The sequence below is a fragment of the Phyllostomus discolor genome, chromosome 11 (assembly GCF_004126475.2).
Source record: "Phyllostomus discolor isolate MPI-MPIP mPhyDis1 chromosome 11, mPhyDis1.pri.v3, whole genome shotgun sequence".
In the NCBI taxonomy this organism is placed as follows: Eukaryota; Metazoa; Chordata; class Mammalia; order Chiroptera; family Phyllostomidae; genus Phyllostomus; species Phyllostomus discolor.
The window spans coordinates 2,785,720-2,801,566 of NC_040913.2; the positions used below are offsets into that span (position 1 = coordinate 2,785,720).

General features: G+C 53.0%; 1 protein-coding gene across 1 annotated transcript; it reads right to left on the reverse strand.

The window, feature by feature from the left end:
- Positions 1–814: 814 nt before the first annotated feature.
- RFC3 (replication factor C subunit 3) lies at positions 815–14,018 on the reverse strand. The gene is made up of 9 exons (XM_028526720.2): positions 13,843–14,018; positions 11,482–11,619; positions 9,275–9,342; positions 7,451–7,548; positions 4,688–4,869; positions 3,180–3,316; positions 2,999–3,097; positions 1,714–1,783; positions 815–1,104 (listed from the first exon to the last, which is right to left on the reverse strand). The coding sequence occupies exons 1-9, from the start codon at positions 13,927–13,929 to the stop codon at positions 913–915; spliced, it is 1,071 nt and encodes a 356-aa protein (XP_028382521.1). The 5' UTR covers positions 13,930–14,018; the 3' UTR covers positions 815–912.
- Between the last annotated feature and the right edge of the window lie 1,829 nt (positions 14,019–15,847).

A 15,847-nucleotide genomic window follows, 5' to 3' on the forward strand; every position in this document is an offset into this window, starting at 1 on the left:
TCACACTTCCAAGGACACTTGAAGCGTTTAAAGATAATTCTAGAATTATTTCTTACTTTTCTTCTCACCAAGGTAAAAATTCTGCCTCGTCCAAACCTCACCTTCCCAGTTCTTCTGTTAAAATGCCAGTATCCCTCCTCATGTGCGTGTGTTTGGGGAGGTGCGGTTCCCAGGGCTGAGACAGCTAACTGGGGCCTGGCTAGTGCCCCCCACCCCCAAAAGTAACCATCATTTCTCCTAACCCTACAGGTTCCCCTAAGGCTAAACCCTTACATATTTTTAAAATATTTTATTTTTATTTATTTTTTATAGAGGGGAAGGGAAGGAGAAAGAGAGGGAGACACACATCAATGTGAGGTTGCCTCTCACACGCCCCCTACTGGGGACCTGGCCTGCAACCCAGGAATGTGCCCTGACTGGGAACTGAACCAACAACCCTTTGGTTCTCAGGCCCGTGCTCAATCCACCGAGCCACACCAGCCAGGGCAAAACCTGTGTTCCAGTTTTCTGTGAGTAGCAGTGTCTGTCCATCAAACAACTCCGGGTTGGTTGCCACAAACTGCTACAAGAGCGCCCCCACATCCTCATACAGGCAGCTCCACTTCTTTTAGACGTAAAACCTTGCAGTGCACCTCGGGGCTGCGGTTGCCCCAGATCAGACACTGCTCAGAGCTGCCCCGTGAAGACACCCCCAGCGGCCCCCAGGCCTGAGGACCCAGTCGCGTCCCTGCCGCAGACTGAACACCAAGTGTGGGAGGAACGCGGGCGGACCGTTCGCGGAGGAATCGCTACAGAAGACACAGACGGGACACCATGAGGTCGAGTTGAGTTTATTTCCTCTGTCGCTCTGCCAGTGAGCACGGGCCGCAACAGCGGGCGCAGACACACGGCAGCAGGGGTCATGGCCGGGCGTCAGAACATCATGCCTTCCAGGCCGTCCTCCATGAACTTCTTGTAAAGCGCCATGAACTTGGCCACGAACGCTTCCAGGTGGTAGATGGCTTTGCTCCCCAGCTGCAGCCGGTGCTCATAGTACGCTGCCATCTGGGCCACCTCCCCTTTCAGCTGGCCGTCACAGTTGTGCAGGAGCTCCGAGAGCAGGCCCTGAGGGAACACAACTGATCATTAAACAGTGACCATTTGAAGAAGACTGGCCAGAAAAGCTTTTATTTCTCTCCTTCAAAACAGAGAGATCTTTTTTTATTCGTGACATCCTGAGTTCTCCTATATGGACTGGTAGTCTTTACCCGAAAGCGAAGGGGTGTGTGCCTGATGTAAAGTGTGGTGATTATCTAGCATGACCCAAATTCCGAATACTCAAATGTACCAGGGTGCAGAGACGTAACCACAAGGATGCTTCCTACGGCTCATGGCCTGTGGCAAGCACCCACAGACAACCTCAAGCGCCACCACTGGGGGCCTGCGGAAGACAAACCAGCACAGTCACAGGATGGAGCCCCGCCCCCCACGAGAGGGGGTTGAGAACGCTGTCCTGAAATGAGTCCCCTTCTGGGAAGGAACCAAGCCCCCCTGGCTGCTTCAGCACGCCCCTGGCCCCTGACGGTGCCTGGCTCACAGGAGAGGCGCAGTGAGTGTGTGCTGGGGGGGATGGCCTGGGCGAGAGGGGACCGTGCCATCTGAGGACGACAAAGCCCCGTGACCACCCGCCCAAATTTCAAGCACACAAAGGTCCCAGGTGAGAAGCCCAGTTACCTTCATTATTATTTCAGGAGGGATGCAGTGAGTTAAAAGCTCATACAGTCTTCCTCGAACTTCCAGGAGCCTACATAAAACATGAGTGACATTTTTTGATAAAAATAACAGGCAGTTTTCCAAGTACCTACTGACCTGTTTTACTTTATATTGGGTTGGCCAAAAAGTTCATTTAGTTTTTTTTCTGTAAAATAAGGCACATTTTTCATTTTCACCAGTAACTTTCTTGATTAGGATATTTTCAGTATGTTGGCTATCTCCCACATGGTAGAACATCGATTATTTTCAATTAATGTCTTGATTTTATTGCTATCAACTTCTACTGGTCCGCCCAACCGTGGGGTGTTGTCCAAAGAAAAACCTCCAGCACGAGTCTTTGCAAATCCCAAATCTTTGACACATTCGGTCAGTCGCAGCGCCTTCTCCACACACCCCACCCATCTTTTAGTGCGTTCCAGTTGCGTTTTTACCTTTCTTGAAATAACAAAGTGTAATATGCCGAAAGTGTTGCTTATTTTCTTCCATCTTCAATATTAAAATGACTACACAAAAATTCACCGATTTTGGTGAGCTTTTTTTAAATGCATGCTGATGTGACTGCTGTCACAATACAACCTAACAAAATTGTTTCGAGTGAAGTTAGAGACAACTAAGGCGTTACTAGAGCCATCGCACGGAAAAAAGCAAATGAGCGCTGTGGCCAGCCCAGTAAATTAAACAAACGATCCAGTACAGACGTTTTCTCAAATGGCTTCTCACACTTAGCACGCACATATAGAAGCTTCCTCTAATCTAGTTCATGCTGGGAAAACAAAATGTCCAGAACCCTTCTGAAGGCAGACAACCCTTATGTCCGGGGCTGTCCGCTACACCTAGAAGAGCGTCGTGAAGACTGAAGGGTCACCGCCGGTCAATCGACAAGAGACAAGGGAACACAGGAGGACGTGCATGACGATGCCACTGCCCGGCGTGCGGGCGGAGCGGGACCACGGCCCGGCAGAGCGGCAGTGGCAGGGCCGCAGGGAAGCGGGGAAGCCAGACTACTTTACGTGCACCGTCCCCACCGACACGCCCACCGCCCAGCGAGAGCCAGGCCGCCGCCACTCGCCAACCACTCGGAACCACCGAGTTTCCGGAGCCACACCCCACCTTCTCTTCACAAGTCCAGCACCTACGTGGAAGATTCGATTCCAGCCCAAACTGCACGCGCTCGCACAGCCCCCCAAGAACAGCGGCGGCACCGGGAGGCCCAGCCCCAGGCACCCTGGGCCCCTTTTGCGTCTACCTTTGCGGGGTCTGCTGGCTCACGATGGCGTTGGCGGTCTCCCGCAGGTACACCTCCCAGTCTGTCTCAGGGATGTCCTGGTCTGCCGTGAAGGGGTACCTGCATGGCGCAAAGAAGACACCGTCGCCGAGACGGAGGCGGCCCCGGCCCCCACCCCGCACACGCTGCGCTGGGCACTCACTGCTGCACGCGGCAGGCCTCGCACATGAGCAGGGCCTTCCTGAGGTTCCGGCAGGACTTCTCGGCCAGCCGGCGGGCCAGCGGCGGGGGCAGGCTCAGGCCCTCCTTCTTGCACACGGCAGACAGCACGTCGCAGATCTGCGAATGCAGCGGTTAACGAAATCGAGCCACCCGTCAAACAGCACGTGCAGATCTCTGCCGACGACACCTTTACAGACCCGCCCCCCGCCCCCATGCCGGCACTCCCCCCTCCCACTGCCCCCTCAGGAGGAGGCCGGGGTCTAGCCCAGCTGCCAGGAAGAGGTGGCAGCTGGCCCTGCAGCAGGGGAAGGGCAAGGCTGCCCAGGAGGCCCCCGGGGCAGAGTCCCACACACCCCGGAGGTTCTGTCTGCATGGACGCCCCCGGGAATGGGGGGCCCTGTGACCCCCCTGGATTCACAGACCCTTCCACCTGCACATTCCTAAAGCATTTACAACTGAATGTCAATAAAGGTATCTTAACACTTTGCAACTAATACAATGTTGCATGAAACTGCCCCAAACCCATTACCAGCAGGGGAGCCACTTACTATGAGTTTGTATTTATTGACCAACAGCGGTTAACAGTGGCTGATGGGCGCGAGGGCAGGGACAGGGGGCAGAGAGGCAGGTCTGCCATTGTGAGTGGCGGTCTCAAGTCAGCAGAGCCGCTGCGATGACCAGACCCCGCACGCCCCCCACAGGAACGCCCGTGGACCCCGAGGCGTTATTGTTAACATAGTGAGAACGGTTTGCACCACACTGATGTCACCTGGCAGCCAAGGAGAGTGGACTGGAGTGCGCATGTGTGAACAATGACAACTTCACTGTACCAGTGAGTGGGGGCGGTAGGTGCTACTGAGTGAGCCTGTGTACTGTGTGGCCGTCACATTAAAAATGACCAAGTGGAGCAACAAATCTGCATCCACCTTTGCATTCAGCTTGAACGTTCCTCCATGGAAACCATTGGGATGATTCAGGAGGCCGCAGCTATGAGCAGCTGGTGATCGGCAGCTTCATCACAGCACACCCACTCACACATCACATTTCATGCAATTTTTGGTGAGACATCAAATCACCCAGGTGACTCAGCACCCACTACAGTCCAGATTTGGTGCCCTGTGACTTCTGGCTTTTCCCCAAACTAAAATCCCCTTTGAAAGGGAAGAGATTTCAGACCATCAGTGAGATTCAGGAAAATAAGACAGGGCAGCTGATGGCAACTGGGAGAATGGTGTGAGGTCCCAAGGTGCCTCCTTTGAAGGGGACTGAGGCGTCACTGTCCTGTGTACAATGCTTCTTGTATCTTGTCTCCTCTTCAATAAACATGCTTTGCACAGCACACAGCACTTTCTGGACAGGCCTCGTACACACTGGTCTGTGCAGCATCTACTGGCTGGCGGTCAGCACCCGGGACAGAGATGGCCCCGGGTCACTGAGACAAGACGCTGCGCCGTGCTCTCACGAGCACAGGCACGTGGCCGGACTTACGTCCTCGACGCTGGGCGCGGGCACGCGCACGGCCAGGCACCGGCTGCGGATGGGCGGGATCACCTTGGAGGTGGAGTTGCAGCACAGGATCAGCCGGCAGGTGGACATGTACTTCTCCATGGTCCTGCGCAAGGCGTGCTGCGCGTCCTTGGTGAGCTTGTCCACCTCCGTCAGCAGGACCACTGAGACCGGGGGAACAAGACGAACGTTGAGGATCTGTCTCCTTCTTCCTCCTCGTTACTCAGCGTGAAATCCTAAACAATTACCTTTTTATGCTGCTCTGGCCTTTGGCAAAGACGCGTAAAACTTATAGGTATAGTGAAAATAATTTATTGTATGTTTATTTTAAAAATTCCACGAGAAGCCTAAGCAACGCTAGGCTAAATGAGGTTAAAGCGGCTACCTGCTGTGGCATTCACTGCAGCCTCTTCATCACTTTTATGCACCAAAAAATAACCCACACGAGGAGGCGTGGCGCCACATTTCCCCAGAGCACTCCGTGTCGGCAGGGCACGACTGTGGAACGTGTACATCTCAGCGGCCTAGGAACGTCTCTGGGAACCCCCAGCACGGAGGGTGTGTAGCCCGCAAGGCACGGAGGCGTCTGGTGGCTTGGGCAGCAGGTCCCCCCGGCTGGAGTCAAGAACGGCCCTGAGCGTGTGGGGGAACAATCTGGGGGTGCAGAGGGGTCCGGCTGCAGGTGCCATCACACCGGGTCACTCTGGCACCTGGGCTCTGGGCCTCAGAACTCGGCACTCGTCGCATTTGGACGAGAAAACACGTCCTAGCACTTGGCGCTTGCTCGCCCGTCACACTTGCTAAAACGTGGGTGAGTCACAACACCATCCCCGCAAGAGAAAACACCTCCTCACTCGTGGCTCGCACGCCACTCGTCACAGTGAATCAATGACGAGTATCCGGGCACCGCCGCATTTCCAGAAGACGGCGGTGGGGGCGCTGGAGTGCCAGATCTGAACCACACAGACCGACAGCACTGAGGACGCCGAAACCAGACCCACGACCACATGCACATCAAACCTCAGCGACCACAAGTTCTGTCCAAGAACCACAAACAGGAGCGAGCGCAAAGGTGGCCGGGACCCACGCGGCTCCTTGGGCCCCCAGGGTGGAGCCCGCATTGCCCTCCAGAGCACCTGGGAGCACCGAGGGCCAGCCTGAGACCAGTGTCCACAGGGACCCCCTATGGCTGAGAGCAAGGACCCCGAGGCAGCGCGTGGGGCAGAGCAGCAGACGGAAAACACAGCAGGAGGCACCCCCAAGCCCGCGCTCACGGGGAGGAGAAAGTCTGGAAATGGAGTCCCAACGGAACACAGCGGGAGACACACAGACAGGGAGGTGGATCCTGAGATGCCACCAAACGGCACCAAAGAAAAAAAAGGTGCAAACCGGGCGGCACGGACGCACGTCCGCAGCCGGGAGGCAGCAGCGGACTTAGAAGTCAACACACGACCGAGCGGTCTCCTCCAGAAACGCCACACAGCATAGCCCAGCTGTCACGTGCACAGAACCGAGAAGAAAACCACACTCACACACACACACACGTGGACGCAAAAGCAGGGTCTGGGAACCGCAGCGCACGCTCGTGTCAGAAGCGCCCCACAAAAGAGAAGGCGACAGGTGTGTTTCCCCTCGACCAGACAGACAGACGGACGGACAGACCTCAGGCCAGAACCCAGCACCCACCTCCACGCGGAAACCCAGGGCCCTTTCCAGCGCCGACAGGCTCGCCCCGCCTCTGCTCCTGCCGGAGGGGCTGCGGAGCTGGCGGCACGAGGAGAGCGTGAGAGCCACACGAGTGAGGGGGGAGCGCCGTGTGTACTCACAGACGGGAACACGGGTCTGGAACACCCAAACACTGCACACAGTGAGACAGCTCAACGACACAGGGTGCACAGAGCCAAGATGTGAACAGCAATAGTTGTCATGTATGTAAACAAAAAAGCAAATATAAGAAAACAAGAAAGTACACATAAATTATTTTGAAATGCAGACTGAGTAGGAGAAACAAGAAATAGACCGGAATGTACACAGGCGATTCACAAAAACGTAAAAGGAGGAATGAGCAAAAGACACAAATCAACATTCACGAAACCAGCCGCCACCTAACTTCTTCACATGCCTGGCCAAGACCGGAAAGGACTCCCCAGGGTGCTGCCCAGCGCCGGAAGGAACGCACGCCCCTCGTCGCCCCCGGGGTGGTGCGTGCTGACGCCCCACCGCAGCCGGAGAATCTGCACACACGGCACCGGCACTGAGTGTGGGCACACGGACCGGCAGGTCTTCCGTAAGAGCGTGCGCACGCGCGTGCACAGAAATGACAAACGTGCCACAGTACCTGTCTCTCCAGGATGGGGGTGTAGCTGGCTTTAACCTTCCTTTTAAATATTCCATAACAAACACGTAACTTTGGTCCTAAGAACAGTTATTTCCAAATCATTTAATCTCTTATGTTAAATGAAACGTTTTTCGTTATTCATCTAGTTCTAAACTAGCAAACAAGTAGCATAAATAGGCCTCTTTCCACTAAAATTCAGCCCTACTGACCCATCTACAAACACTCCCGTGAGCCTGGAAATCAACGATTCTCTGTCTCGCTTTCGGGTTCCCCACCCCAGAGGGGCTGCTGCTGCACGGGTGCAGGGCAGAGGGGAGCACAGGGGCCGCACGCACGAGCCCCACCCATTTCCTCCCTCCCCACAACTGGAGCGTCTGCGCATGAGGAGACGTCTGTCCGTCGCCTACCTTTGAAGTCCCTCTGGGAGCTTGTCTCCAGCTGCTGGGACTGGGCCACCGTCTTCAGCATCTCCTGGACGACCACCCGGTCACTGTTCCCAGCGTCGCTGCGGACACAGGAGTCGGGGTTTAAAAATGTGCGTTTTATGTGGACATATATACATGTAAATAACTTCCACGTGTTACGCCCTTGTTCTTAACGCTGCTGTAAGAAACATGTTGGAGATCTTAAGTAGTTACAATTGTAATCAAAATTAGGAACAGCTAATTACATTCACAAAACTTTAAGGCTGAGATATCTTAGGGTTGTTAAAAACACCAACAATATTCCGATACTCGATTACAACTAATTAACATAACTGAAAACATTAAATATGTTCTTTTAAGTTTACTGTTACTTAAAAAGGGCAACAACTAATAATTAAACGTTTGTCAGTTACTTTAATACTTCTTCTGTACACACTATAGTTACTAGTCAGTTACAACTAATTTCTTAATTACCTTAAATTACTCAAAATATAAAAAGAACTCTTTGAGATGAAGTCGGCCCCCACTCCCTGCCCCGTCCCCAGACCAAAGAGGTCTGAGAGCGGGGTGCACCCAGGCCTGCCCCCCACTCCCCACAGCGGGGGTGCTCACTGTGCAGGGAGGGGGTTCAGGGCACCCGTCGGAACTCCGGCAGCCGCACACGCGCGACAGGCATCGCCCGCCATTCACACCCACGCGCTGCTTTAGCACTGAGGACACACGAGCCTCCCCACCAGCACGCACCCCGGTTAACTCAGGCCGAACGCCAACCCCGAACACCGAAGACCGGTCGGCTCCCGGGCTGTGCGCCGCCCTGGCTGCAGAGGCCTCCCGGGGAGAAGAGGGCACAGCCGCCCATCGGCTTCACTCCCCGGGCACCACGGCTCTCCCCGCCCACTGTCAGCACATCAGCGAACCCCGAGAGTCTGCTCATGATCGCCTGCTAGTCAGGAACCCGAAGCATCTCCCCTTTCTCTGTGGAGGTGACACTTTCTGTGCCTCCGCGATCAGACCCCTCCCACCAGCCTTGCTCCTCTTCACTTTCCTGGACCTTGGGGAAGATAACAGTGAGGACCTGCTCAGTAACAGTAACGCCCCACACAAAGCCTTTCTCTGGGTGCAGATGGGCCTTACACTCGGTGCACCTGGGCTCACGCTGCCATTGCCCCCACCCGCAGTCCTGTGGTGGGGGTGCTTCTGTCGGACCCCGACCTGACCCCAGCCGTTCCCCTTCGCCAACACCTTCCTGGGGCCCGAAGCCTCTGCCGCCACCGCAGCTGCGTCCGCGCCATCCACCCCGGCAGCACCTCCTGCGGCACACAGGTCCCCCACATGCCCTGACCCCGGGCGAGACCCCAGTCTCACCACGTCACGACAGAGACACAAACACTAGTGGGGCCGCGGCAACACCCTCTCGTCCAGGAACGGAGCGGAAGAGCCGGCCACGGCGCGGCTGCCCGGGGCCACTCTGCGGAGTGCGTGCTCACTCCAGACACCACGGACTTTCTGGACGCACTGTGGTCCGCAGTTCCCAAAGAGTCGATGTGATCCTCAAAACCACGTGATGGACTTCAGCTCTGCGGGGCAAGGAAACTTCATTCCCAAAACTGTTTTCACGGGGGGTCTCACGGAGAAGGCGCGGCGGAAGGTTCCAGGCTATTTCACACAGGGCAGCTTCCCTTTTACCTGTTTTATGCACCGGGTTTTCACACCCGAGTTCTCTTCAAGAAAGAGTCCTGCTCTTTAAAAAGAAAGCCCGAACACCACTATTCTAAAAGTGCTTATCTCTATAGAGTAGCAGCTCACCTGGGATTAACTTCAAGGTGGTAATTGCTTGCAATAGTGCTAATTTCAATTTTCTTTTTAGATGGAGTCTGTGGACAAAAAAATAGATGCTTTTAACACTTAATTATTAGCTACTTGTCCTCTTTTCTGTATTTCACTGATTTTTTAAAATAAACAATTTATGCTTACTGAAATAAAACTTTGGAGGATCACCACTAATGTCTTAACTTCATTAACCCATTGTTTGTATTACTGGGCGGACAAACGTGCTTTCATTCGAATTTCATTTGCATCCTGCTCCTACTGAGGTCACGCTTCCCCCCACCTCCAGAAAGCGCCGAACCACTTCCAGGCATCCGCACACGGCCCCTGCACACAGCCGGGCCGTGTCCTTCTGCAGCCTCTTCCACAACACACAAAATGAACACGCGTGCACTTCTGTATGTTCCCACACACGTCTCCTGAGAAAAACGAGAGGCAGGCACCCTTGCTTTGCTGTCCCACTGCACACCCGGGCAACCCGCCTCAGACGACCTCGACGGGCGTCACACCACACGGACCAGCCACACGGACGGCGTCTTGTATCTTGCCTTCTGCCTCTCGAACAATTCCACGCTTAACACCCTTGCACACATCTCGTGCACTTTCATTTCTGTGCAATAGATTCCTGTGAAGAATTTGCTGGATTGGAGGGGATGCATTTTTCAACCTTTATGTGTGTATATAACCAGCCTCCCTCCCAAAAAGAAGTTCAGTCCACTGCTCCCCTGGCAATGACTGCCCCTCCCCAGCACCCCCACCTGCAGCAGGTGTTGCATCGCGCCTTCATTTCCTGCCAGCCGGTCAGTATACAGTGTGTATCTGCCACAGTAAATCCTGGGGTGGCCAAAAAGTCCGTTGCGTTTTTTCTGTCCGATGGCTCTAGTAGCACTTAGTTGTCTTTAACTTCATTCAAAACAATGTTGTTAGATCGTATTGTGACAGCTGTCATATCACTCTGCATTTAAAAAATTATCAAAATTGGGCAATTTCTGTGTAGCCATTTTGATATTGAAGATGGAATAAGCAACATTTTCGGCATAGTATGCTTTATTATTTCAAGGAAGATAAAAATGCAATTGACATGCAAAAAAAAGATTTGTGCCGTGTGTGGAGACGGTGCTGTGACTGATCGAATGTGTCCAAAGTGGTTTGTGAAGTAAGTTTCATGCTGTCGGGCAGACCAGCTGAAGGCGACAGCGATCAAATCGAGACATTAACTGAGGACAGTTACTGAGTACAGTAACTGAGACAGTAACTGAGTCTACGTTCTACCACGTGGGAGACGGCCGCACCGATGTGCTCCGAATATCCAGTTCCAGCGCTGGAACTCATCTGCACCAGTTTGGCTGTGTTAACTGCTTTCCGGTTTGGGTTCCACATAAGTTAGGTGGAAAAAACCTTCTTTCCACCTAGAGAATCGTATTTCCACATGCGATTCTCTACTTAAATGTAACAAAAACATTCCATTTTTAAAACAAACTACTGCAGGCAACGAAAAGTGGATACTCTGCAATACTGTGGAAAGGAAGAGACCACAGGGCAGCGAAAGGAGCCACCGCCAACCGCACCAAAGGCCGGTCTCCGTGCAGGGAGGGCGGAGTGTGTGTGTGTGTGTGTGTGTGTGCACGCGCAGAGGGTGGGAAGGGACTGCCGTACTGCGAGCTCCTTCCGGAAAGCTGCACCATTCATTCTGGCAAGTTCTGCGCCCAGTCAGACCAGATGAAAGCAGTTCTTGACACAAAGTGTCTGGAATTAGTCAACAGAAAACGCAGAATCTCCCACCAGGATAAGGCAAGACGGCGTGATTCTCTGATGACTCGACAACACCCGTCACAGCGTGGCTGGGAAGTTCTGATTCATCCGCCGTGTTCACCAGACGCTGCACCCTCAGATTTCCATTTATTTCGGTCTTTACAAAATTCCGTTAATGGAAAAAAATTGCAATACCCTGGAGGACTGCAAAGGCACCTGGAACAGTTCTTTGCTCAAAAAGATAAAGTTTGGGAAGGTGGGAGTATGAAGCTGCCCGAAAGGTGGCAGAAGGTAGTGGAACAAAAAGGTGAATATGTTGTTCAATAAAGCTATTGGTGAAAATAAAAAATGTGTTTTTATTGTATTTTCACTTAAACCCGAACGAACTCTTTGGCCAGCCCGACAGCCGGAGGGTCTCCGGGCGAGACGCTCACCGTGATGGTCTGGTGCTCGATCCTCAGCTTCTCCACTCCCACGCCGTACAGCTCTCGGAGGAGGCACATGATCCTCGTCTTCTTACCGGCCCCTGACGGTCCGTACACTAACAGGTGAGGGAAGTCCCCGCATTGCACCTGGAAAAAAAGACACGAGGCATTTTCCTACTTACACGGTAGAATGAAACTTCTTAAGTACCAATATTTTGAGTCCCTGCTTACGAAACCTCAAATGCATATGTGTGGATGAATGTACACATAGTGGTTCTTCAACATTACTTCTGGAGCGCTGAAAAAGTTGTTCCCTGGCATTAACTTTACGTAATTACGTACCTAGCGTAGTACCTGCCTGCTGCACCACCACGCGCTGGGAAGTAAGGGCTCCCGAACCCCCCGACTGCCCGGGTCTCCCAGAAGCCTGTGTGAAGTGGAAGACTGAGTAGTGGGCCCATTCCACCCAGTAGGACTCAGTAACTGAGATCAACACCTGCCTTAGTCTGGGCTTCCACAAACAGTCCCTTTGGTAAGAACTGAGTGCGACTGGTTTACCGGGGAAAGAAAAATTCTGTGGGGAAGCAAAGGAAGGCAGAGTGTATCATGGACATAAACCCCATTCTGGGCACCAGGGGCTGGCCCCTGCTGGGGGACTCCAGCACCAGTGTCAAACACTCCACAGCGCTGAACACCCCTCCGCCCACCAAGGGCGCCTAAGCGGGAGTCTCACATGCTGTCTCTCCTCAATCCTTGCTGCAACCTGCTGGGGGGGTGGGGAGGACATGAATCCCCAGGCATTTCAGGTGCTCAGGGGTGTCAGCAAGAGGAAGCTTCTGGAAGTGCAAACCCAGGAGGTGGCATCAGCCTGTGTGCTGGCAGGAGTCTGGAAAGACAAAGGTGTGTTTGCAAAGCTCCCCAGGTGGCTTTGATGGCCAGTGGGGTTTAGGAACCCGCAACAGGAAGGGAGCAGGTGTGGACCTCGGGTGCACAGTACACCAAGTCTTCTGCAGCAGAAGTTTGGTAAGTGACCAGTACAGAAAGAAATGGCGTGGGCATCTTAACAGAAATGCTTAGTACGGTAGATTTTACCGGTCTCCAGGAGAGGAACTGTTCACCTAACACAGGGCATGGAACATAGTACAGGCCCCTCAGATACTGGCTGCCTTTGTTTTTGACCTTCCAGCTAGCCAAAACTCAATTTATGCTTTAAATGTTTCATAGTTTTGTTATATTGCAGATTCACCAGGAAACGGGTAAACATTTCTTAAAAGCAAATCTCTTAATACATAAGACGAGTTTATTAAACTTTTGTCCAAAACATTCATTCCCAATTGTGTAAAACTAAAAACGTCACAGAAAATAAAATGCAATGCATCCTTTGTCTAAGACAATTCAAGTGAAAGCTGTGAGAAAATGCAATTTGTCTGTAGATGAAGTACACAGGCATAATAGACTTATTTTAAACTATAGTGTGGACAAAGTAATTACAGAGAAAAAAAGCATCTCACAACACCATCAACTTCTCTAATGACTTTCGTTTCTCGTTTTTACAAAGTACGCACTACCTGTAACTGCTGAGCAGAAACACGTCCGTCACCCCACGGTCCTTTCTGGCCCATAAAAGGGGCGGATGACTGGCTTCCACAGACACTATCATTTTCTCAAGACCCTTTCTCCCTGTCCATACCCCACCACATTCCGTTTGTCACAACACAAGGCCATTAGCCACTTCAGGATGGAGGAGGGTGGGGGAACTTCCCATACGGAATTACACTCAAGGAAAACCTGATACATCCTCTTTTTTTGTCGAATCAGGAATGACCCTGAAACGAAGACACCCAATACCTTCCCATTGGCAAGTGGGGACGACGACAGCGGGAAACTTGAAGCCAGCGGTGAAACGCCAGGGGAGTGACGTCCCTTCTCCACTCGGAGGCCTCCCGGGGCTCCCCCTCCCACTCGGCCGGAGGTTGGGGCTCGGCACCCCGCCGCACGCCCCGTCCCCGCAGCCCCCGGTTACCGGCTGCACCGGCCTCGGGCGGGTCCCAGACGAGCGGCGCCCACTGCTGCCTCGGCGACTTGGTACCTGGGGTCCCCTCTCCCCGCTCCACTCGCCCCCGCCCCGGGAATCTGCAGCCAGGGCTTCCTCGCTGCCCGTGGGACTCGCCGCGGCTCCCCGGCCCGCCCCTGCTGTTTACAAACACAGTCCTCGCCTCCACGCCGTCCTAGCTCCTGTTTCATTGTCCCCCCCCTCCAGCCCCGACCGCCTCGGGGGACGGCCGGGAACGCAGGCTCCCGGGGCGCGGGGCGCCGTGCGGGGCCACTCCCGGGTCCCCGAGCCCCACGAGCCCCGTCCCGCCCGCTCACCAGGTTGCGCAGCTGGGCCGCCTGCTCCTTGTGGTAGTCCAGCCGCGACAGCGAGCAGGGCCGGTATTTGTCCGCCCAGAGGCTCATAGCAGCGGGCGACCGCGGTCCGCGGCTTGAAAGTCCCGCGCGCGCCCGCCCTGCACCCGGACGCGGGGACCCCGTTTCCCGCGAGATCCCAGCCTCGTGACGTCACCGCCGGCCGCGGCGCGTAGCCGGATACGGAAGCCTAGTGGAGACAGACTTAGCCACGCGGCTCCGGGGCCACGTGGTGCTGGCTGTCCATTGTTCCCTTCAATCCGTTTCCCTTTGTCCTCGCTGCGGGTGACAGTCCAGGAACTGTTGGCCGGATTTGAAATCTGACCCCGACACCCTAGGCGCGCGAGCTCTGGGGACCTCAGAGGAGCCACTCTCCTTGATTCGTCTCCTTTGTTCCTTCTTTCATTTCTGGGTGCGGCAGAAACTTGCAAAATGCTGACCTTGTCCGGCCCCTCTGTTCTTGACACTGGGATGCACCGGGTTTGGGGCTTTTCTCACTTGACAGACACCCGGTCAAGGCAAACAGCTTGCTGGATTTGGGCAGTAATTGCATTAAGTCTACAGATCAATTGGGGTATGGTGCGTTTATGCACTTGAAATCACTTGAAATCTTCTGGAAACCCATAATAATAGTTCCCGTATAGATGACCACACACACACAAACACACGCACACGCACGCACACCCAAAGCATGGATTTCAGTGAGATTCTGGGCAGTGTTCTGCACCAGGCGAAGCTGGGTAGACTGCAGCGTGACTCAGAGCGCTGGCTCGAAAAGGAAGCGGAGTGAGAAGGGAAGCCTTCTACCGGGGCGCGATGCCACAGCCCGGGTAGGGCGTCGCCAGGCCGGCCCGGAGGTGGCCGGGCTCACTTCGTGGGGCGCCATCGGTCACCAGCAGCCCGAGAAGCTCCCGTCTGGTTTCCTGAATTGCGGGAACCCCTTGGAAAGGGCACTGTCCTTTATTTTCCTCAGTCTATCATTTTCTATGGGCGAAATGGAGATCTCATTTAGATCAGTGTTTGGGACAGCAGCACTCTGACCCCCGAAGCCGTGAACCAGGACCAACCAAACGGAAACTTAGGCTGTGGCAAAACGGCGCTTGATTAAATCTACTGTTTCAAACTAAGGCAAACTATTGAAAGTGCAGTCATTTTACAGCCTAATAATCCTATCGTATTGGCATGTTATTCTTATTTAATAATTACGAGCATCAGCCAATATTTAGTCGATGGAACCTGTCATAAAAAGGACAATAGCTGAGTGGAAATATGAAATGGTACAGCTTCTATGGGAAAAGAAATGGAGGTTCCGCAAAAGATTAAAAATAGAATGAGCCAACAATCTCGCTTTCTGGCATATAGCCAAAGCAATCGAATGCAGAATCTTGAAGCGATATTTGCACACTGATGTTTATTGCAGTATTATTCATAATAGACAATAGGGAAGTGTCCATTGACAGAGAAAGAATTGTACATATATTTATATATAAAAATAATAGAATATTAATTATTCAGTCTTTAAAAACTTGTCTGATACTCAAATCCTGTCTCATAAATCCTGAGGCAATTATGCTAAGCAAAATAAGTCAATCACAAAAAGACAAATACTGTATAATTCCACTTGTGAGAGGTATCCAAAAGCAACAGAAAGTGGAGGGTCAGGGGCTGGGGGAGGAGCTGGGGGAGGGGCATGGGCAGCGGCTGTCCAATAGCTATTCAGTTTTGTAAGACGAAAAACTTCTAGAGATGTATTGCCCAACAGTGTGAATATGCTGAGCACTAATGAGCTATATACACTTAAAAGAGGTAAAAGTACTAAATTTTATACTGTTTTTTAATCACCCATTTAAAAAAAAAAATGACCATAGCAATTAGGCATACAGAGACTGTTTTCATAGTTATAAGAAAGAGGATTGTAGGATTAACTTTTAAACCCTGTTATCTCCATAGAAAATAAATCTTGTCATAA